This window comes from Neoarius graeffei, chromosome 11, assembly GCF_027579695.1.
Source record: "Neoarius graeffei isolate fNeoGra1 chromosome 11, fNeoGra1.pri, whole genome shotgun sequence".
Classification (NCBI taxonomy): Eukaryota; Metazoa; Chordata; class Actinopteri; order Siluriformes; family Ariidae; genus Neoarius; species Neoarius graeffei.
In genome coordinates, this window is record NC_083579.1 from 16,415,272 (window position 1) to 16,434,522 (window position 19,251).

Genomic DNA, 19,251 nt, shown 5'->3' on the forward strand with positions numbered 1-19,251 from the left:
GTTTATAGCATCAACAAAGCTGACTTTGTTAGGACTGTTAATGTTATAGTCATGTTGTCTGTTGTTGCCTGGATGGGGATGAGTTCCCTTTTGAGTCTAGTTCCTCTTGAGGTTTCTTCCTCATGTTGTCTGAGGGAGTTTTTCCTTGCCACCGTCACCACAGGTGTGCTCATTGGGGATAGATTAGGGATAAAATTAGCTCATATTTTAAGTTGTTCAAATTCTGTAAAGCTGCTTTACGACAATGTTTATTGTTAAAAGTGCTATACAAACAAACTTGACTTGACTTGACTGTGAGAATGACGTGACAATGGCAAATAACATGAGAAAATAATCCTGTTTCAACAACTTTGAACAACTGTCCTAAATAGAAAGGAAGTATTGTACACCCAGGCGGCATGGTGGTGCAGTGGTTAGGTCTGTTGCCTCACAGCAAGAAGGTCCTGGGTTCGGGCCCAACAGCCGGTGAGGGCCTTTCTGTGTGGAGTTTGCATGTTCTCCCCATGTCTGCGTGGGTCCCCTCCGGGTGCTCCGGTTTCCCCCACAGTCCAAAGACATGCAGGTTAGGCTAACTGGTGGCTCTAAATTGACTGTAGGTGTGAATGTGAGTGTGAATGGTTGTTTGTCTCTATGTGTCAGCCCTGCAATGACCTGGCGACTTGTCCAGGGTGTGCCCCGCCTCCCGCCCATGGTCAGCTGGCATGGGCTCCAGGATACCTGTGACCCTGTAGAACAGGATAAGCGGCTACAGATGATGGATGGCTGGATGGATGGTCACCTTAGTAGACCTTTCACTTTGACCCTTCAGTACTGAAGAGCTACACTCAGCCTTGCGCCCAAATGACGTCACGCATCGCCCTTCCAACAGGCAGCATGGCAGCCTCCTGGTGGCATTAGAGCAGCGATACAAAAACGCTCACAACTTTCTTACAAATGGTCAAACATGCCTGAAACCTTTCTTATGGGCTCTCAATATTACAAGCTACCAACCCATTCATTTATTGACTTTACATTTTCTATTCCTTTAAATCGCACTAGGCGAGATAACACATGCGCAGTACCACCACAGATACTAGTAAACAATCTCATTGCCATAGCAACACAATTCTTTCCATCTAAAAAGATTGCTTTTCTCAGTGAATAAAAACAAACAAAAGCATGTCACATAAAATGATCAATGAGCCACTGATCCGTTGTAATAAGTATGTGCTATCATGGAAACTTGTTTGTTTATATCTTAAAGATGTAGTCAAACATGACAAAAACAACTAGAACACTACACTGTTAGTTCTTGTAGAAAAGGAAAGATATTAAGCGCTATAAACTGCTGACACTTTTGTGCTTAACCTTTGTCGAGGGTTTTGTTTCCCTGAAAACTTGTTCTCCAGTATGGTATTGCTATGGGGTATCCAAGCATGTGACCTCTAGCTGCAAAGAGCCTGTTGTAATGCTCCAGCAAACAGAGACATGATATAGAATTGTCTCATCTCATCTCATTATCTCTAGCCGCTTTATCCTGTTCTACAGGGTCGCAGGGAAGCTGGAGCCTATCCCAGCTGACGACGGGCGAAAGGCGGGGTACACCCTGGACAAGTCGCCAGGTCATCACAGGGCTGACACATAGACACAGACAACCATTCACACTCACACCTACGGTCAATTTAGAGTCACCAGTTAAGCTAACCTGCATGTCTTTGGACTGTGGGGGAAACCAGAGCACCCGGAGGAAACCCACGCGGACACGGGGAGAACAAGCAAGCTCCACACAGAAAGGCCCTCGCCGGCCACGGGGCTCGAACCCGGACCTTCTTGCTGTGAGGCGACAGCGCTAACCACTACACCACCATGCCGCCGATATAGAATTGTGTGCTTACAAATTTGTGGCAACAGTTTGGGGAAGAGGGCGGCACGGTGGTGTAGTGGTTAGCACTGTCGCCTCACAGCAAGAAGGTCCGGGTTCGAGTCCCGTGGCAGGCGAGGGCCTTTCTATGTGGAGTTTACATGTTCTCCCTGTGTCCGCGTGGGTTTCCTCCGGGTGCTCCGGTTTCCCCCACAGTCCAAAGACATGCAGGTTAGGTTAACTGGTGACTCTAAATTGACCGTAGGTGTGAATGTGAGTGTGAATGGTTGTCTGTGTCTATGTGTCAGCCCTGTGATGACCTGGCGACTTGTCCAGGGTGTACCCCGCCTTTCGCCCGTAGTCAGCTGGGATAGGCTCCAGCTTGCCTGCGACCCTGTAGAACAGGATAAAGCGGCTAGAGATAATGAGATGAGATGAGTTTGGGGAAGAGAAGAACTACATATGGGTGTGATGGTCAGGGGTGAATTCCAGTGCCCTCGGCTCATGTATCCGGATGAACCCTTCAGTTAGTGCACTACTCTCAGAACAAGTGGTCGGTTTGAGACGTGGCCTGTTGTCTGCAAAGATGGAATGTGCGTTTGGCACCTGCTCGCCTGCCTCAATCTGAGCAGTGCGTGTACTGTGCTACTGATGGGTCACCTGACAGAGCGTTCCTGAGAAAATTAAAGTTTTACTAGAAATAAAGTCTAATCTGCTCTTACTTGTGGGGTGAAATAGTATTTAAATAGACCTTTATCCTGGTTACTATGACAACTAGTCATAATAATACTAATCATCACAGTGGTACAGTAGTTGAGCTAAGACCTGACAGCTGTAGCCCAACAAATATATTTCTATTTGAAGCCCAGGAATAAAAGAAAACCTGGGAAATATTCGACGTGTCAATTTTATTCCCTTTTAACGGCCAGGTTAGCAGCTCAATAACTACTACTACTAATGATGTTCAATCCTCAGCTGAAGGCAGAAATCATATCCACAGAGTTGTGCCATTGGCTCTGTTGCTAGTTAGCCGGTTAGCTCAGCGCCGGGAGTGGTGCCGTGGATGTGTGTATGTAGAGCTGACATGAACGGAGCAGACTTCATTGCCGGGTCTGTTGGAGGTAATTCACTTTTTTGTCTTTATACACGGTCTGTTTTTATACACCATCTTTCCGGAAATGATCTAAATGATGAAAATGGTGGTGGTTAGCCGTTAGCTTTTCTCTTACTACACGTTTATCTGGACTGCTTCCGGTTAGCTCAGCTAGCTTAGCGGTGTCGAAGACAAGCTGGTCTGTCTGGAGATAAATCAGTAACCTTATCGTAAATTTCTATAAAACATAGCCTAAAAGTGTGAGTTGTGTGATGTTTAGGAGCTTTTGGAGTAGCAGTTGGTTATCCTCTGGACACCATTAAGGTAATATTCAGTCTTTATCTGTAATAAAGTGATTTTTTGCTGTTTGAGACTATTTATTTATTTATCTGTTTGTTTGGTTTCTTCAGGTCAGGATACAGACACAGAGGAAATTCCTTGGAGTTTGGCAGTGCATTCACACCACCTGCAGGAATGAAGGGGTATATAAGGTGTATTTCTTTTATACTGCTAATAGTTTAAATCAGTTTAATCATAAGCGTCTTCTTTTGTGCATTCACAGGTGTATGGTTTCTATAAAGGCATGTCGATGCCCATGACGACCGTCTCCATCAGCTCGTCTGTGGTGTTTGGTACATACAGGAATGCACTTCAGGTGTTGCACCACCTGCAGGGTAAAAGTGCAGATGCCCCCAGTGCCAAACCGGACATCTTTCTTGCAGGCTTTGCTGGAGGGATTGCTCAGGTACCAGTATAAATGCAGTGGTTTTTTTCAATTAAAAACACTGAGATGTATCTTTCAGAGATCATATTTCTATACTGAGAGTTCACACACAGCTACAGCGTAATGAAGCATGAGACCACGGATTCATCTCATCTCATTACCTCTAGCCGCTTTATCCTGTTCTACAGGGTCACAGGCGAGCTGGAGCCTATCCCAGCTGACTACGGGCGAAAGGCGGGGTACACCCTGGACAAGTCGCCAGGTCATCACAGGGCTGACACAGACAACGATTCACATTCACACCTACGGTCAATTTAGAGTCACCAGTTAACCTAACCTGCATGTCTTTGGACTGTGGGGGAAACCGGAGCACCCGGAGGAAACCCACATGGACACGGGGAGAACATGCAAACTCCGCACAGAAAGGCCCTCGTTGGCCACGGGGCTTGAACCCGGACCTTCTTGCTGTGAGGCGATAGCACTAACCACTACACCACCGTGCCGCCCGAGATCACGGACTAATAGTCCTAATAATAAGTGTCGATTAATTTTCTAGCTGTAATTCATATCACAGGTTTATATCTCATTCTAATATGATATTGTTTCTACAGTAAGAGTTCACTCACAGGGGCTTGTACATGGACACTAAACATAATCTAAACCTAATAATAAACTCAGTAAATTAATCTTCAAATACATATACTTGTATTTGAAGGATATGGTGACGCTTTCTGTAATGAGATGTTTACAGTGGGGGAAAATAAGTATTTGATACATTGCCGATTTTGCAAGTTTTCCCACTTACAAAGAATGGAGTGGTCTGTAATTTTTATCGTAGGTACACTTCAACTGTGAGAGACAGAATCTAAAAAAAAAAAAAGAAAAAACCCGGAAAATCACATTTGTATAATTTTTAAATAATTAATTTGCATTTTATTGCATGAAATAAGTATTTGATACAATAGAAAAACAGAACTTAATATTTGGTACAGAAACCTTTTGTTTACAATTACAGAGGTCAGATGTTTCCTGTAGTTCTTGACCAAGTTTGCACACACTGCAGCAGGGATTTTGGCCCACTCCTCCATACAGATCTTCTCCAGATCTTTCAGGTTTCGGGGCTGTCGCTGGGCAACACAGAGTTTCAGCTCCCTCCAAAGATTTTCTATTGGGTTCAGGTCTGGAGACTGGCTAGGCCACTCCAGGACGCTGAAATGCTTCTTATGGAGCAACTCCTTAGTTGCCCTGGCTGTGTGTTTCAGGTCATTGTCATGCTGGAGGACCCAGCCACGACCCATCTTCAATGCTCTTACTGAGGGAAAGAGGTTGTTGCCCAAAATCTCGTGGTACGTGGACCCATCCATCCTCCCCGCAATACAGTGCAGTCATCCTGTCCCCTTTGCAGAAAAGCATCCCCAAAGTATGATGTTTCCACCCCCATGCTTCACAGTTGGGATGGTGTTCTTGGGGTTGTACTCATCCTTCTTCTTCCTCCAAACACGGCGAGTGGAGTTTATACCCAAAAGCTCCATTTTGGTCTCATCTGACCTCATGACCACCTCCCATGCCTCCTCTGGATCATCTAGATGGTCATTGGCAAACTTCAGACAGGCCTGGACATGTGCTGGCTTGAACAGGGGGACCTTGCGCACACTGCAGGATTTTAATCCATGACGGCGTAGTGTGTTACTAATGGTAATCTTTGAGACTGTGGTCCCAGCTCTCTTCAGGTCATTGACCAGGTCCTCCCGTGTAGTTCTGGGCTGATCCCTCATGATCATTGATACCCCACGAGGCGAGATCTTGCATGGAGCCCCAGACTGAGGGAGATTGACAGTCATCTTGGAGTTTCTTCCATTTTCTAATAATTGCGCCAACAGTTGTTGCCTTCTCACCAAGCTGCTTGCCTATTGTCCTGTAGCCCGTCCCAGCCTTGTGCAGGTCTACAATTTTGTCCCTGGTGTCCTTAGACAGCTCTTTGGTCTTACCCATAGTGGAGAGGTTGGAGTCTGATTTAAGTGTGTGGACAGGTGTCTTTTTATACAGGTAATAGACTGGTACCAAAATTCAAAAAAGTGCTTATTTAAGGAGTTAAAGGCATTTTTGAGACAAAGTTGGCAAACAGTCTTATTTTGTCAATTTGGGTGTGCCGAATTCAAATCTGCAATATGCCGAGCTCTATCTGACCTCTGTTGACCTCTAGAGGTCATTGAACTTTGGGCCTGTAAACGTCTCGGCTGAACCCAGTTTCTCAGCTTTCTAAGGAATGAAATGTACTAAAATGATTAATGAAGTTGGCAAATGGCTTTGTTTGTTAAATGTTTGGGTGCTGAATTCATTTTTCATTTGTAAAACGACATATGACCTCTGATAACCTCAAGGTCATTAAACTTGGCCTATAGGCCTATGCATTTAATGGCATTTTTAAACTGACTTTACTCCCCCAAAAAGAATATGAACAGACAAAAAACAAATAGAAAGGAACAAATACAACATTAAATGCCAATCCATGTACATGTGACTTACTTTTCACAATGAGAATGCCTAGGCGATCACCTTACATAACATTGCATTACATTTAGCGGTTATTGTTTATACAAAGCTACTGAAAAAAGGACAGATTCAGCAGCATACAAAATGTGGGGGTATACAGGTTAATCAGGGTTAGTATATATGAGAGTTTTTTTCTTTGTTGTTTGTTTTAAACGGGGTAAAGCCTTTACAAAAAACAAACAACAAAGAAAAAAACTCTCATATATACTAACCCTGATTAACCTGTATACCCTGTATGCCCCCACATTTTGTATGCTGCTGAATCTGTCCTTTTTTCAGTAGCTTTGTATAAACAATAACCGCTAAATGTAATGCAATGTTATGTAAGGTGATCGCCTAGGCATTCTCATTGTGAAAAGTAAGTCACATGTACATGGACTGGCATTTAATGTTGTATTTGTTCCTTTCTATTTGTTTTTTGTCTGTTCATATTCTTTTTGGGGGAGTAAAGTCAGTTTAAAAATGCCGTTAAATGCATAGGCCTATAGGCCAAGTTTAATGACCTTGAGGTTATCAGGTCATATGTCGTTTTACAAATGAAAAATGAATTCAGCACCCAAACATTTAACAAACAAGGCCATTTGCTAACTTCATTAATCATTTTAGTACATTTCATTCCTTAGAAAGCTGAGAAACTGGGTTCAGCTGAGACGTTTACAGGCCCAAAGTTCAATGACCTCTAGAGGTCAACAGAGGTCAGATAGAGCTCGGCATATTGCAGATTTGAATTCGGCACACCCAAATTGACAAAATAAGACTGTTTGCCGACTTTGTCTCAAAAATGCCTTTGGGTGTCACAATTCTGGATTTTGGTACCAGTCTATGAGTTCAAACAGGTACAATTAATACAGGTAATGAGTGGAGAATAGGAGGGCTTCTTAAAGAAAAACTAACAGGTCTGTGAGAGCCAGAACGCTTGCTGGTTGGTAGGTGATTAAATACTTATTTCATGCAATAAAATGCAAATTAATTATTTAAAAATCATACAATGTGATTTTCTGGATTTTTTTTTTTTTTTTTAGATTGTCTCTCACAGTTGAAGTGTACCTATGATTAAAAATTACAGACCTCTCCATTCTTTGTAAGTGGGAAAACTTGTAAAATTGGCAGTGTATCAAATACTTATTTTCCCCACTGTATTTAACATTTATGGAAGGCGTCTCCAGTGTCAGTGCATCCTAACAGTTTGTAAGTTTTCCACCACAGGAAAGTCTTCAGACAGAAAGCTGCTTTTTATTGTCATATTAACTTGACAGTAAAACAAGAAACAAGGGAATGATTGTTTAGATTTATGATGTGAGGAACTTTTTTTTTCCCCCCTTGTGGACTTTCCAGAACATTTTAACAATGGTTTTGTCGCTCATTAAGAAGTAAAAAATTATAATCGTTGACAAATTTCTGTGGTATAGATGATCAAAACACTTTAGGACGCAGGCTTATTGGAAAATGATCATCACACCAACCCATCATGCATTATTTTCCAATAACAGCACCGCCCAAAGTGATTTATTACCCACATATACATGACACAATAATGTTCAGTTTAATTATCTTTCAGAAATGTTGACCTGTTTTAAAAGATGAATTTCAGGTGTGGGTTTTTTTTTTTGGTCAGCCTGGAAAAGCTTAGTAATTCTAATTCATAGGTTTTAATGTCTGACTTGGGTGTTCCAGGTTTCAGTAATGTCTCCAGCGGACATTGTGAAAGTGCGTCTTCAGTGTCAGATCCAGCTGTATCAGGGATCTGACCTTAAATCCAGGCCCAAATACCATGGGCCTGTACACTGTCTTCTAACCATTGCGCGTGAGGAAGGAGTGCTGGGCCTTTACAAGGGAGCCGGAGCCTTGGCACTAAGAGACGGTCCAGCTTTCGCCACCTACTTCCTTGTCTATAATGCTGTCTGTGATTGGCTGGCTCTGAACAAGAATGCTCAGAGAGGTAAATGATTACTTCCTGTCCATTAAATTAAAGTTGTACTGTGTTGAAACTTTAGACAGTCTAACTAATCAGTCAGTTGCTATGTTAAGGTTCAGAGTGTAATGGTATATTCGTCTAAAGGTACATTAGGAGATATAACCAAGAAAGTTATATCATTACAGTTTTGCTACAAATGTGTTTAATACGAGAAGAGTATTTGCATCATGATAAACAATTGAAGGCAGAGATTGGACAAATAAGTTAGCTGAGTACTTCGCTGTCGTTTAATGTAAGAAGATAGAATATATTGCTAAAAGTACAACCCCAATTCCAAAAAAGTTGGGACAAAGTACAAATTGTAAATAAAAACAGAATGCAATGATGTGGAAGTTTCAAAATTCCATATTTTATTCAGAATAGAACATAGATGACATATCAAATGTTTAAACTGAGAAAATGTATCATTTAAAGAGAAAAATTAGGTGATTTTATTTTATTTTTTTAAATTTCATGACAACAACACATCTCAAAGTTGGGACAAGGCCATGTTTACCACTGTGAGACATCCCCTTTTCTCCAGTCTGTAAACGTCTGGGGACTGAGGAGACAAGTTGCTCAAGTTTAGGGATAGGAATGTTAACCCATTCTTGTCTAATGTAGGATTCTAGTTGCTCAACTGTCTTAGGTCTTTTTTTGTCGTATCTTCCATTTTATGATGCGCCAAATGTTTTCTGTGGGTGAAAGATCTGGCCTGCAGGCTGGCCAGTTCAGTACCCGGACCCTTCTTCTACGCAGCCATGATGCTGTAATTGATGCAGTATGTGGTTTGGCATTGTCATGTTGGAAAATGCAAGGTCTTCCCTGAAAGAGACGTCGTCTGGATGGGAGCATATGTTGCTCTAGAACCTGGATATACCTTTCAGCATTGATGGTGTCTTTCCAGATGTGTAAGCTGCCCATGCCACACGCACTAATGCAACCCCATACCATCAGAGATGCAGGCTTCTGAACTGAGCGCTGATAACAACTTGGGTCGTCCTTCTCCTCTTTAGTCCGAATGACACGGCGTCCCTGATTTCCATAAAGAACTTCAAATTTTGATTCGTCTGACCACAGAACAGTTTTCCACTTTGCCACAGTCCATTTTAAATGAGCCTTGGCCCAGAGAAGACGTCTGCGCTTCTGGATCATGTTTAGATACGGCTTCTTCTTTGAACTATAGAATTTTAGCTGGCAACAGCGGATGGCACAGTGAATTGTATTCACAGATAATGTTCTCTGGAAATATTCCCGAGTCCGTTTTGTGATTTCCAATACAGAAGCATGCCTGTATGTGATGCAGTGCCATCTAAGGGCTCGAAGATCATGGGCACCCAGTACGGTTTTCCGGCCTTGACCCTTACACACAGAGATTCTTCCAGATTCTCTGAATATTTTGATGATATTATGCACTGTAGATGATGATATGTTCAAACTCTTTGCAATTTTACACTGTCAAACTCCTTTCTGATATTGCTCCACTATTTGTTGGCGCAGAATTAGGGAGATTGGTGATCCTCTTCCCATCTTTACTTCTGAGAGCCGCTGCCACTCCAAGATGCTCTTTTTATACCCAGTCATGTTAATGACCTATTGAGTTGCAATTTGGTCCTCCAGCTGTTCCTTTTTTGTACCTTTAACTTTTCCAGCCTCTTATTGCCCCTGTCCCAACTTTTTTGAGATGTGTTGCTGTCATGAAATTTCAAATGAGCCAATATTTGGCATGAAATTTCAAAATGTCTCACTTTTGACATTTGATATGTTGTCTATGTTCTATTATGAATACAATATCAGTTTGAGATTTGTAAATTATTGCATTCCATTTTTATTTACAATTTGTACTTTGTCCCAACTTTTTTGGAATTGGGGTTGTATGTAGACACCTGACATACCAGACCTATATGTGCTTAGAAATTCATGAGATTTTGGGGCATGGCTGTGGGGATTTGTGTTCATTCAGTTCAGCTACAAGAACATTAGTGAGATCAGGCACTGATGTTGGGATGTCGAGGCTCCAGTTCATCCCAGAGGTGTTCAGTCAGGGGTCTGTGCAGGACACTCGAGTTCTTCACTCACCTTCACACACCATGTCTTCATGGAGCTCACTTTGTGTACAGGAGCATTGTCATTGTCCTCCTGGAACAGGTCTGGACTTTAGTTTCAGTGAAGGGACATTGTAATGTTGCAGCAAACAGAGACATGATCTACAATTGTGAGCTTCAAATTTTGGAGAACCACCACATGTGGGTGGTGGTGGTCAGGTGTCCACATACTTTTGGCCATATCGTATACCATAAATGACCAAAACCATGGTATTTGCTTGTACAACTCCAATTCCAAAATAAAAGTTGGGAGGCTTTGTAAAATGTAAATAAAAACAGAATGTAACAATTTGAAAATCTTATAAACCCATATTTTTTTCCACAATAGAATATAGACAACATATCAAATGTTTAAACTGAGACATTTTACTATTAAATGAAAAAATATTAGCTCATTTTGAATTTGATGGCAGCAACATGTCTCAAAGTTGGAACAGGGCAATGAAAGGCTGGAAGAGGTACTAAAAAGAAACAGCTGGAGGAACATTTTGCAACTAATTAGGTTGTTAACAGATCAGTAGCAGGATTGGGTATAAAAAGGGCATCTTAGAGAGGCTGAGTCTCTTAGAAGTAAAGATGGGCAAAGGTTCACCGCTCTGTGAAAAACTGTCTACAAATTATGGAACAATTTCAGAATAATGTTCTGCAATGTAAAATTGTGAAGACTTTGAATATCTCATCTATGGTACATAACGTAATCAAAAGATTGAGAATCTGGAGAAATTTCTGCGTAAGGAACAAGGCTGAAAATCAGTATCAGATGCCTGTGATCTTTGGGCCCTCAGGTGGCACTGCATTAAAAGCAGGCATGATTCTGTAATGAAAATCAATGCATGGACTCAGGAACACTTCCAGAAATCATTGTGAACACAGTTCGCTGTGCCATCCACAAATGCAGGTTCAAGCTCTATCATGCAAAGAAGCAGCCATATGTGAACATGATCCAGAAATGCTGCCATCTTCTCTGGGCTAAAGTTCATTTAAAATGGACTGAAGCCAAGTGGAAAACTGTTCTGTGGTTAGACGAATCAAAATTTGAGATTATTTTTGGAAACCATAGATGCTGTGTCCTCTGGACTAAAGAGAAGAGGGACCATCTGCCTCATCAGCGCTCAGTTCAAAAGCCTGCATGTGATTTGTATGGGGGTGCATTAGTGCCTATGATATGGGCAGCTTGCACATCTGCACAGGCACCATCAGTGCTAAAAGGTAGATACAGGTTTTAGAGCAACATATGCTCCCATCCAGATGACATCTTTTTCTGGGAAAGCCTTGCATATTTCAGCAAAACAATGCCAAACAGCATGGCTTCATAGTAGAAGAGTACGGGTGCTGAACTGGCCTGCCTGCAACAGACCTTTCACCAATTGGAAACATTTGGTGCGTCATGAAATGAAAAATACGACAAAGAGCAAGGACTGTTGAGCAGCTAGAATCCTATATCAGGCAAGAATGGGACAACATTCCTCTCCCAAAACTCCAGCAACTGGTCTGTGGTGGGTTTCCCAAGAGACTCTTAACTAGGAGAGTGTTTTCATTGTGCTGCTCGTGCTACCATTTAATGATGATCTTTGTGCTGTGATGCTTTTGGTAAACTTGGCACTGCTCAGTTCCCAGACGTTTATGGACTGTTGTTAAAAGGAGAGGGGATGCTACACAGTGGTAAACATGGCCCTGTCCCAACTTTTTTGAGACGTGTTGCTGCCATCGATTTCAAAATTACCTTGATTTTTTTTTTTCTTAAAATGGTAAATTTTTCTCAGTTTAAACATTTGATTCATTGTCTATGTTCTATTGTGGAAAATACATGGGTTTGAGATTTGTAAATCACTGCATTCTGTTTTTATTTACATTTTACACAGCATCCCAACTTTTTTGGAATTAGGGATGTACAATTGTCATACCATACTATAGTTATTTAAAAGTTCTATACACATTGTTCCAGAGTGGAAGGTGGTGATGCTTGCTGGGGGATTAGCTGGAACGTGTGCCTGGAGTGTCGGGACCCCCATGGACGTGATAAAGGCCCGCTTACAGACTGATGGTGTGGGCAAGAGGCACTACAGAGGATTTTTTCACTGCATAACAGAAAGTGTCCGGACTGAGGGAGCCGCCGTTCTTTTTAAAGGCCTTACGCTGAATTGTGTACGTGCCTTTCCAGTCAACATGGCTGTTTTTTCCATGTATGAGCTGATCATTCATCTTCTACAAACAAGGTCATAGGTCATTCTACTGATCAAATGACATGTCCATATCGCACCCTGAAAACTGGTGCGAATTCAGATAATCATTCCTCAGTGACAAATTTGATGGTACACTTTCATTCATGATGTTAACTAGTTTGCATTGATTTGCAGTGACTACCTCGACTGAAAGATATCTTATTTATTACGTATCGTTTCCTGGTGAAACAACATGCTGCTGCTTCATAGTGTCCATCGTATCACATATCATAATGGAAAACGTTATTAAGGGTAATTTAAACATGCTTCATCTGAAGTGACTAGCAGACGTGCAATCTGATGTCTCGCTAAAAGGGACATTATCACTGCATTTATCATTCTTGTTTTAAGCTAATCTCTATCTACCCTGTCTGAAGTTTGTGTTGGATAACACAGGACCTTAGGGACGATGACGAAACCAGAACACCACCTTTTGTTTTGGAAAGTTGATGACAAGTGTGTATGGGGAACTCCTCAGAACAGCTAATATACCAGATGATGAATTGGTTGGAAAAACAAACATTTGTGCTCTTTGGATTAAGTCGGGACATGGTCAGAAGCAGTGAAAATTCACAATATACAGTCTGTACACTTGTGTAATATTCAGAATCCTACGTTTCCTGTTTCTATTTCCTACAGCCATTAACGTTGATGGTATGCGCACATGCACAACAGATGGGGTTGATAGAAATGACTGGTGTTTTCTCTTACCAAAAACTACTGAATATTTAATTTCCTGAACTGCTTATATTAATATATAATTGATTAGTCTGTGTGAGATTGAGACAACTGTAATAAACTGTCAACTTTATACTGTAATATTTTCAATGGATTTATATTTATTCTCAAAATGTAAACATCTTGAAACTCTTACAGAAACAGTGTACACATAAACCATAATGGCTACTTCATGCCGAGTGATGGTTAAATATGGGATGAACAGGGCATGTCATTCATCTGGCTTATTTGGATGACTTCTTGCTGAACATCAATGTGATGCTGTGTCGAACATCATCGTCTAGTCATATTTTCTTTGAGTGAAAGCCTATGCTTGGTCGTGGGGTGTGGTAGATGGTGTGATGCTGGACATGGAGCTACAACAGCCTTTGTATAACAAACGGCTCACGGTTCCTCTTTCTTCCCCCTTCAGTTTCATTTCCTTCCTTATCCTAGAAATTGAAATCTAGCTTCCGTGGAGTCATAAACTGCTCAACTATGTCATCTGTTACTTGTTTGCGTCTCTCTTGGTGAGCTGCGATCATTGGTTGAAGGGTTTCAATTAGACATTTCTTAAGTTCGCCAGTCAGGAGTGCACCACTGATATAATCCTGAAAAAAAGAAAAGCAGCAAATGTTTAAGATTTGTTCTGTGCTAGAACTTTCCAAAAGTCACATGTTGGCTGTACCTGTCGGATTTTCTCCAGCTGTTCATCATCCTCTAGGAAGAAGGTCAGGTACATGAATGACACATCCACATCTGGGTTTCCTCCATATTTTCTGTGCTCCTCTGTAGTGTCTTTCCCCCCAGAGAATGCATACTTGTTGATCTGTGTGAACCAGATTCAGGTAATGCCTGAGGATCTCAAGAGGTATGGTGTTGAGAGAGAGAGAGACTTGTACGATACCTTCGTTTTGATCTGTTTGGCTGTGTCGGTCAGGAAGATGGAGGAGTTCGGCTCACTGGCACTCATCTTGGTCTGAGCTCCTTGTAATGCAGGGAAAAACGTGGAGTGTAGAAGAGCAGGCTTGGGGTAGCCTATACGTGGAGCTACGTCCCGCGTCATGCGGAAATATGGGTCCTGAATTGACGTGTATGCACACACACACACACAATATCCATATCTTTAATCATGTCTGTTTTAAAATTTAGTATGAAAAACTTAATAGGAGACACATTTAACCATTTTATTATATTTGAAGAGAAAGGCCAAATGTGTGGTGTTTGTGTTATGATTTTTATTATGATATTGCTTACACACTGCTTTCCCATCCCTGGGCCATTCTCAGAATCAATCATTCTGGCCAACTCGCCAGCAACATGTACATGCTTTACAACACATGCTGCTTTCCGAGTCTTAAGTTGCTCAATGTTGCATTCCAGTTAAATTTTAACCTTTGAACCTGAATCATAGAAAATCTTGTGCTCAGATTTTCTATTAAACCAACAATTTGGCAAAAAAAAACAAAACAAAAAACAACCCACCAACACACGCAACTCCTTAACTACGAACTCACTGACCTGGTCAATAGCACAGGGAATGAGACACTGCAAATCTGTCCTGCCATTGAAGATCTGTGGGAAAGAGCTGCTGAAGGAAGGAGCTGCTTGTGTTGCAGGAAAACTGACCTTTCCTTGAGACAAACAGTACACAAACGCAGAGAAGAAAAATTTTACAGCCTGAATATTGGCTTGACAATCTAAATTGATGGTTATGTATGTAACCGTGGTTCTATGAATTTCGGATGACTGCTAGATAGAGGCAGTACTTTAAGCACCTGGATATCCGTCGAGTGTTTATCAACAAAGTCACCTGTGACCTGGGTGACATATGCCCCTTGCCCCAGCAGTAAAGATTAGATTAGATAGAACTTTACTGATCCCTTTGGGAGGGTTCCCTCAGGGAAATTAAAATTCCAGCAGCATCATTACAGGATAAACAGAGAATAGAAAATAGAGAAAACTTCTAGATAAATTAAATTTTTACATATACAAATATAAAAAAGAATAAGATATGGGGGGGAAAAAAAAAAAGTCCAGCAGGAGAGGTATTGCACATTATATTGCACATTGTCCAGTATTGTTTTTTGTCAGGCTAGGCTACTGCTCCTTCCCATCCTCTGTCCTACTGTTACCCCTCCTCCCCCCCAGAGAGGAGTTGTACAGTCTGATGGCGTGAGGGACAAATAAGTTTTTAAGTCCGTTAGTCGTGCACTTGGGAAGCAGCATTGTGTCACTGAACAGGCTCCTCTGATTGCTGATGACGGTATGCAGAGGGTGACTGGCATCATCTATGATGTTCAGTAGTTTGTCCATAGCCCTCTTCTCTGCCACCATCACCAGAGAGTCCAGTTTCACGCCGACCACAGAGCCGGCCTGCCTGGTCAGTTTGTCCAGCCTGGATGTGTCCTCCTTGGATGTGCTGCCCCCCCAGCACACCACAGTGTAAAACAGGACACTGGTGACCACGGACTGATAGAACATCCACAGGAGTTTCCTGCAGATGTTAAAGGACCGCAGCCTCCTCAGGAAGCATAGCCTGCTCTGTGGTTGGTGTTGCAAGTCCAGTCCAGCTTGCTGTCCAGCCACAGCCCGAGGTACTTGTAGGAATCCACAGCCTCCACCTCGACTCCCTCGATCAGAACTGGTCGTGACCTTGGTCTGGACCTCCCAAAGTCAATGACCAGCTCCTTGGTCTTCGAGGTGTTGAGCTGCAGATGGTTCCTGTTGCACCAAATGGCAAAGTCCCTCACCAGGCTCCTATACTCCTCCTCTCTGTCATCACTGATACACCCAACGATGGCGGCGTCATTGGCAAACTTCTGAATGTGACAGCTCTGAGTTGTAGCAGAAGTCCGCAGTGTACAGGGTGAAGAGAAGAGGGGCCAGCACCATGCCCTGGGGGTGCTCCGGTGCTGTTAATCACAGTGTCAGATGTGATGTCCTTCAGCCTGATGTACTGCGGCCTGTCGGTGAGGTAGCTGGAGATCCAGGTGACCAGGCAGGGGTCCACTCGCATCCTGTTCAGTTTGTCCTGAACCTGGATGGGTTGAAGGCATTCGAGAAGTCCAAGAAGAGGATCCTCACTGTGCCATTTCCCTTATCCAGATGTGAGTGGGCTTGGTGTAGCAGGTAGAGGATGGCGCCTTCCACACCAACACCTGCCTGGTACACAAACTGCAGACAGTCCTGGGCATGCTGCACCTGGGGTCTGAGGAGGCTGAGGAAGAGCTGCTCAAACGTCTTCATCAGATGTGAAGTGAGTGCCACCGGTCGGAAGTCGTTCAGCTTGCTGGGGCAGTTCTTCTTGGGAACTGGAACGATGCATGATGTCTTTCAGAGGGTGGGCACTCTCCCCAGCTGCAACCAGGAAGTGACCCCTTGGCAATCTTCTCGCAAGTATTCCGAGTGACTGCCAAGCTCTGGCGGTCACCCAAAATTCATTAAACTGCCTCTCCTCTAACCCCCCCCTGAAAACTAGGCTCTCTGAAGCCCTAGTGGAGAGGACATCTTCCTCCTGGATCTCAAAGGCTAGTGACTGTACCAGAGGCAGTGCCTCAGAAGGAGACTGTTGTGCAGCTGTAGTGGGTACACTAGCAGGCTGTGCACCAAGTTGTTGCAGATTAAGTAAGAGGGTCTTACTCTCTGCAAACTCAGAGGCCAACGTATCAACCTTTTGGGCAAGGGGATCTACTCTCCTGCATTTGCCCCTAGTGGGGGCCTCCCGTGACTCAGATTTGCAGTGCTTGTGTGCACTAAGAGACACAGTGCTGTTCCTCTGTGCAGAGGGCAATTGAGAGCTTATTTTGCTCTATAGTTGGGCTAGCCTGATCAACCATATTGCTAGACTCATACAGCTGTATTTCAAGCATGCCAGTTCTGTCAGTCCCTGCCTTAAGTGTTCAGCCCCAAGGCAAGAGGGACACTGATCACCACCATCATCTGGCTCAAGAAAGGTTTGGTAATCGATGCACATCATAAACATCAACTACTGCTTCCACTAGGTTGACACAGTAGCCTAATTACTAGCCTACTCAGAGGGTTTCTCTTAGGTAGCTATGTAAGTGAAATACTGTGCAGCAAGTGTATTTGGTGCAGTTAGGGGCAAACAACTGCTTTGCACTTAGTTAATAATAAACGACCTCAGACTAATTACGTAATTAGACTTCCTTACAAACAATGTGTCAATTCTACAGTATAAACGAAAATCACGAGGAATAACGCTTAACTTAAATGTAGTTTCTTAATTAATCCAGGCAAGTATTTGGTAATACTAACATGAAAGTGGACCGTTACCATCCAACTCTCAAACAAATGCCTATTATGCTAACGCAGTTTGCATTTCGTAACAGAGTGCTACGAGAGGAGATCCCAGCCCAATACTCAAATTAATTGCATTTGAGATCAGCATTAAGGCGAGAAACACCACCTGATCACGAACCTGGTTATTCCTCTTAGACTGCTGAATCAGAGCAAGTCCACTCATACACGACTTAAACAAACAAACAAAAAAAAGATTTACTTGCCTGTTGTTGTATAACACCATCCGTGGCTTGCTCGAAAGCCTACAGAACACACTCAACTGTAAATAAAAGGCTAATCACAGTCTTTGGAGGGCAAAAGTTTGCACCTCCAACTTGTCTTGAGTAGACTACCAGCGATGCCTGTACACTCCTGAAAAAAACCTGCTTACCAACGCGAGATGACAGCAAGAGGTCACTTCCTGTGCCTTTAGTACTGGGGCAAGGGGCATATGTTACCCAGGTCACAGGTGACATTGTTGATACAAACACTCAACCTGCATGTACTCGTGATGGACATCCAGGTGCTTAAAGCACCGCCTCTGGCAGTCAGTAGAAATGAAACAGAACTGCCAGCTTTAAGGTGACTTACCAATGCAATCACTGTCCGTGAATCCAAATATGCCTTTGACTTGGTTAAAAGTGACATGCTTCTGTATTTTCAACACATTTCCATAGAATGATGAACTCATGCTGCAGAGATAAAGACATCACAAATATATATGAATCAGTTTTATAGTCAAGAACTCAAAGCTGCACTCCTAAAAACACACGTGTGAGAGAGAAAGAATGAACAATGGATCCTTTTCTTTCAGAGCACACAGTACTACAGAGCCATCTTCAATAACTCCTGTTTAAAACACTGTTGTTTCAAGGCTTTCCTTTATGCACGAATGCTATTTATAGGCCAAATCAACAGAAGCATTTCCAATAATCATTTTACTGAACTAATTGGGTTGTGAGCAGCACGTGGAAGTGTTTTGTGAAAAGTCTACCTGATCTACTGTTGCTACTGCTACTACTTTGCGCTGTTTTTACCCCATATAGTGTAGATCTGAGAAAATGAAGGTCTTGTTGACATCAAATCCACAGGCGATGATGTCTTTGGCGTTCTCCACAGCAAAGCGATAACACTGCTCCTGCGTCAGGTCCTTCCACAGATACTTCTCATCATCGGTCAGCTGGATGACCAAAGGTACATTAAACACATCTTGAAGCCACCTACAGGACATGTGCAAATATTAAAACCTTTAAATCTGACAGCTGGCTTGTGAGTATGAAGCAATGTCAGGATGTACACCCCTCATTCACCTCTACTTACTGCACACAAATGAATTCCAGTGACTGCTGTCACACTAAATGAGTTTGTAGATAGTTGGCCTCATGAGCAAAAGAACGGTGTCCTGGCTATTATTTTATGGTGCTTGAACAACTACAGTTGAGATGAAGGTTGGTTCTCACATTAACCCTGCCTGCCCAGGATCAATGCCCTTGTCATACAGTACACAGTCCCCTCAAAATTATTGGAACAGGAAAGTAATTCTGTGTTTTTTGCTGGACACCAAAGACCACCTTTGGGTTTGAGATGATGGATCAGAATTTCAATTTTCACTTCCTGATAATTAGAGCTACATGTGAACACGGCACATTTGGTGGCAGACTACCCAATGTTCAGATCAGTCCAGTCTGCCCTTCTGATTCTGACTGCTGATGAGAGGTTTCCATCTTGTGGTATATTTTTG

General features: G+C 42.6%; 2 protein-coding genes across 2 annotated transcripts in view; one reads left to right on the top strand and one right to left on the bottom strand.

Moving 5' to 3' along the window:
- The first annotated feature begins 2,486 nt into the window (after positions 1 to 2,486).
- slc25a47b (solute carrier family 25 member 47b) lies at positions 2,487 to 13,302 on the top strand. The gene is made up of 6 exons (XM_060933519.1): positions 2,487 to 2,961; positions 3,214 to 3,257; positions 3,344 to 3,415; positions 3,496 to 3,678; positions 7,885 to 8,149; positions 12,215 to 13,302. Exons 1-6 carry the CDS (start codon positions 2,904 to 2,906, stop codon positions 12,490 to 12,492), a joined length of 900 nt encoding a protein of 299 aa, XP_060789502.1. The 5' UTR covers positions 2,487 to 2,903; the 3' UTR covers positions 12,493 to 13,302.
- An 8-nt stretch (positions 13,303 to 13,310) lies between these two features.
- LOC132894143 (tryptophan--tRNA ligase, cytoplasmic) overlaps positions 13,311 to 19,251 on the bottom strand; it is a 32,606-nt gene continuing 26,665 nt past the window's right edge. The window contains exons 6-11 of the mRNA XM_060933521.1: positions 18,548 to 18,730; positions 18,102 to 18,202; positions 14,730 to 14,842; positions 14,116 to 14,289; positions 13,897 to 14,037; positions 13,311 to 13,819 (exon numbers count right to left, since the gene is read on the bottom strand). Of these exons, the coding sequence (XP_060789504.1) occupies positions 13,661 to 13,819; positions 13,897 to 14,037; positions 14,116 to 14,289; positions 14,730 to 14,842; positions 18,102 to 18,202; positions 18,548 to 18,730 (871 nt within the window). The 3' untranslated portion in view covers positions 13,311 to 13,660. The remainder of the gene's footprint in view (positions 13,820 to 13,896; positions 14,038 to 14,115; positions 14,290 to 14,729; positions 14,843 to 18,101; positions 18,203 to 18,547; positions 18,731 to 19,251) is intronic.

Coding starts and splice junctions, on each gene's coding strand:
- slc25a47b (XM_060933519.1), top strand. CDS start 2,904: ATGTGTGTATGTAGAGCTGACATGAACGGAGCAGACTTCATTGCCGGG. Junction 2,962..3,213: donor CATTGCCGGGTCTGTTGGAG/GTAATTCACTTT, acceptor TGTGATGTTTAG/GAGCTTTTGGAGTAGCAGTT. Junction 3,679..7,884: donor TTGCTGGAGGGATTGCTCAG/GTACCAGTATAA, acceptor TGGGTGTTCCAG/GTTTCAGTAATGTCTCCAGC.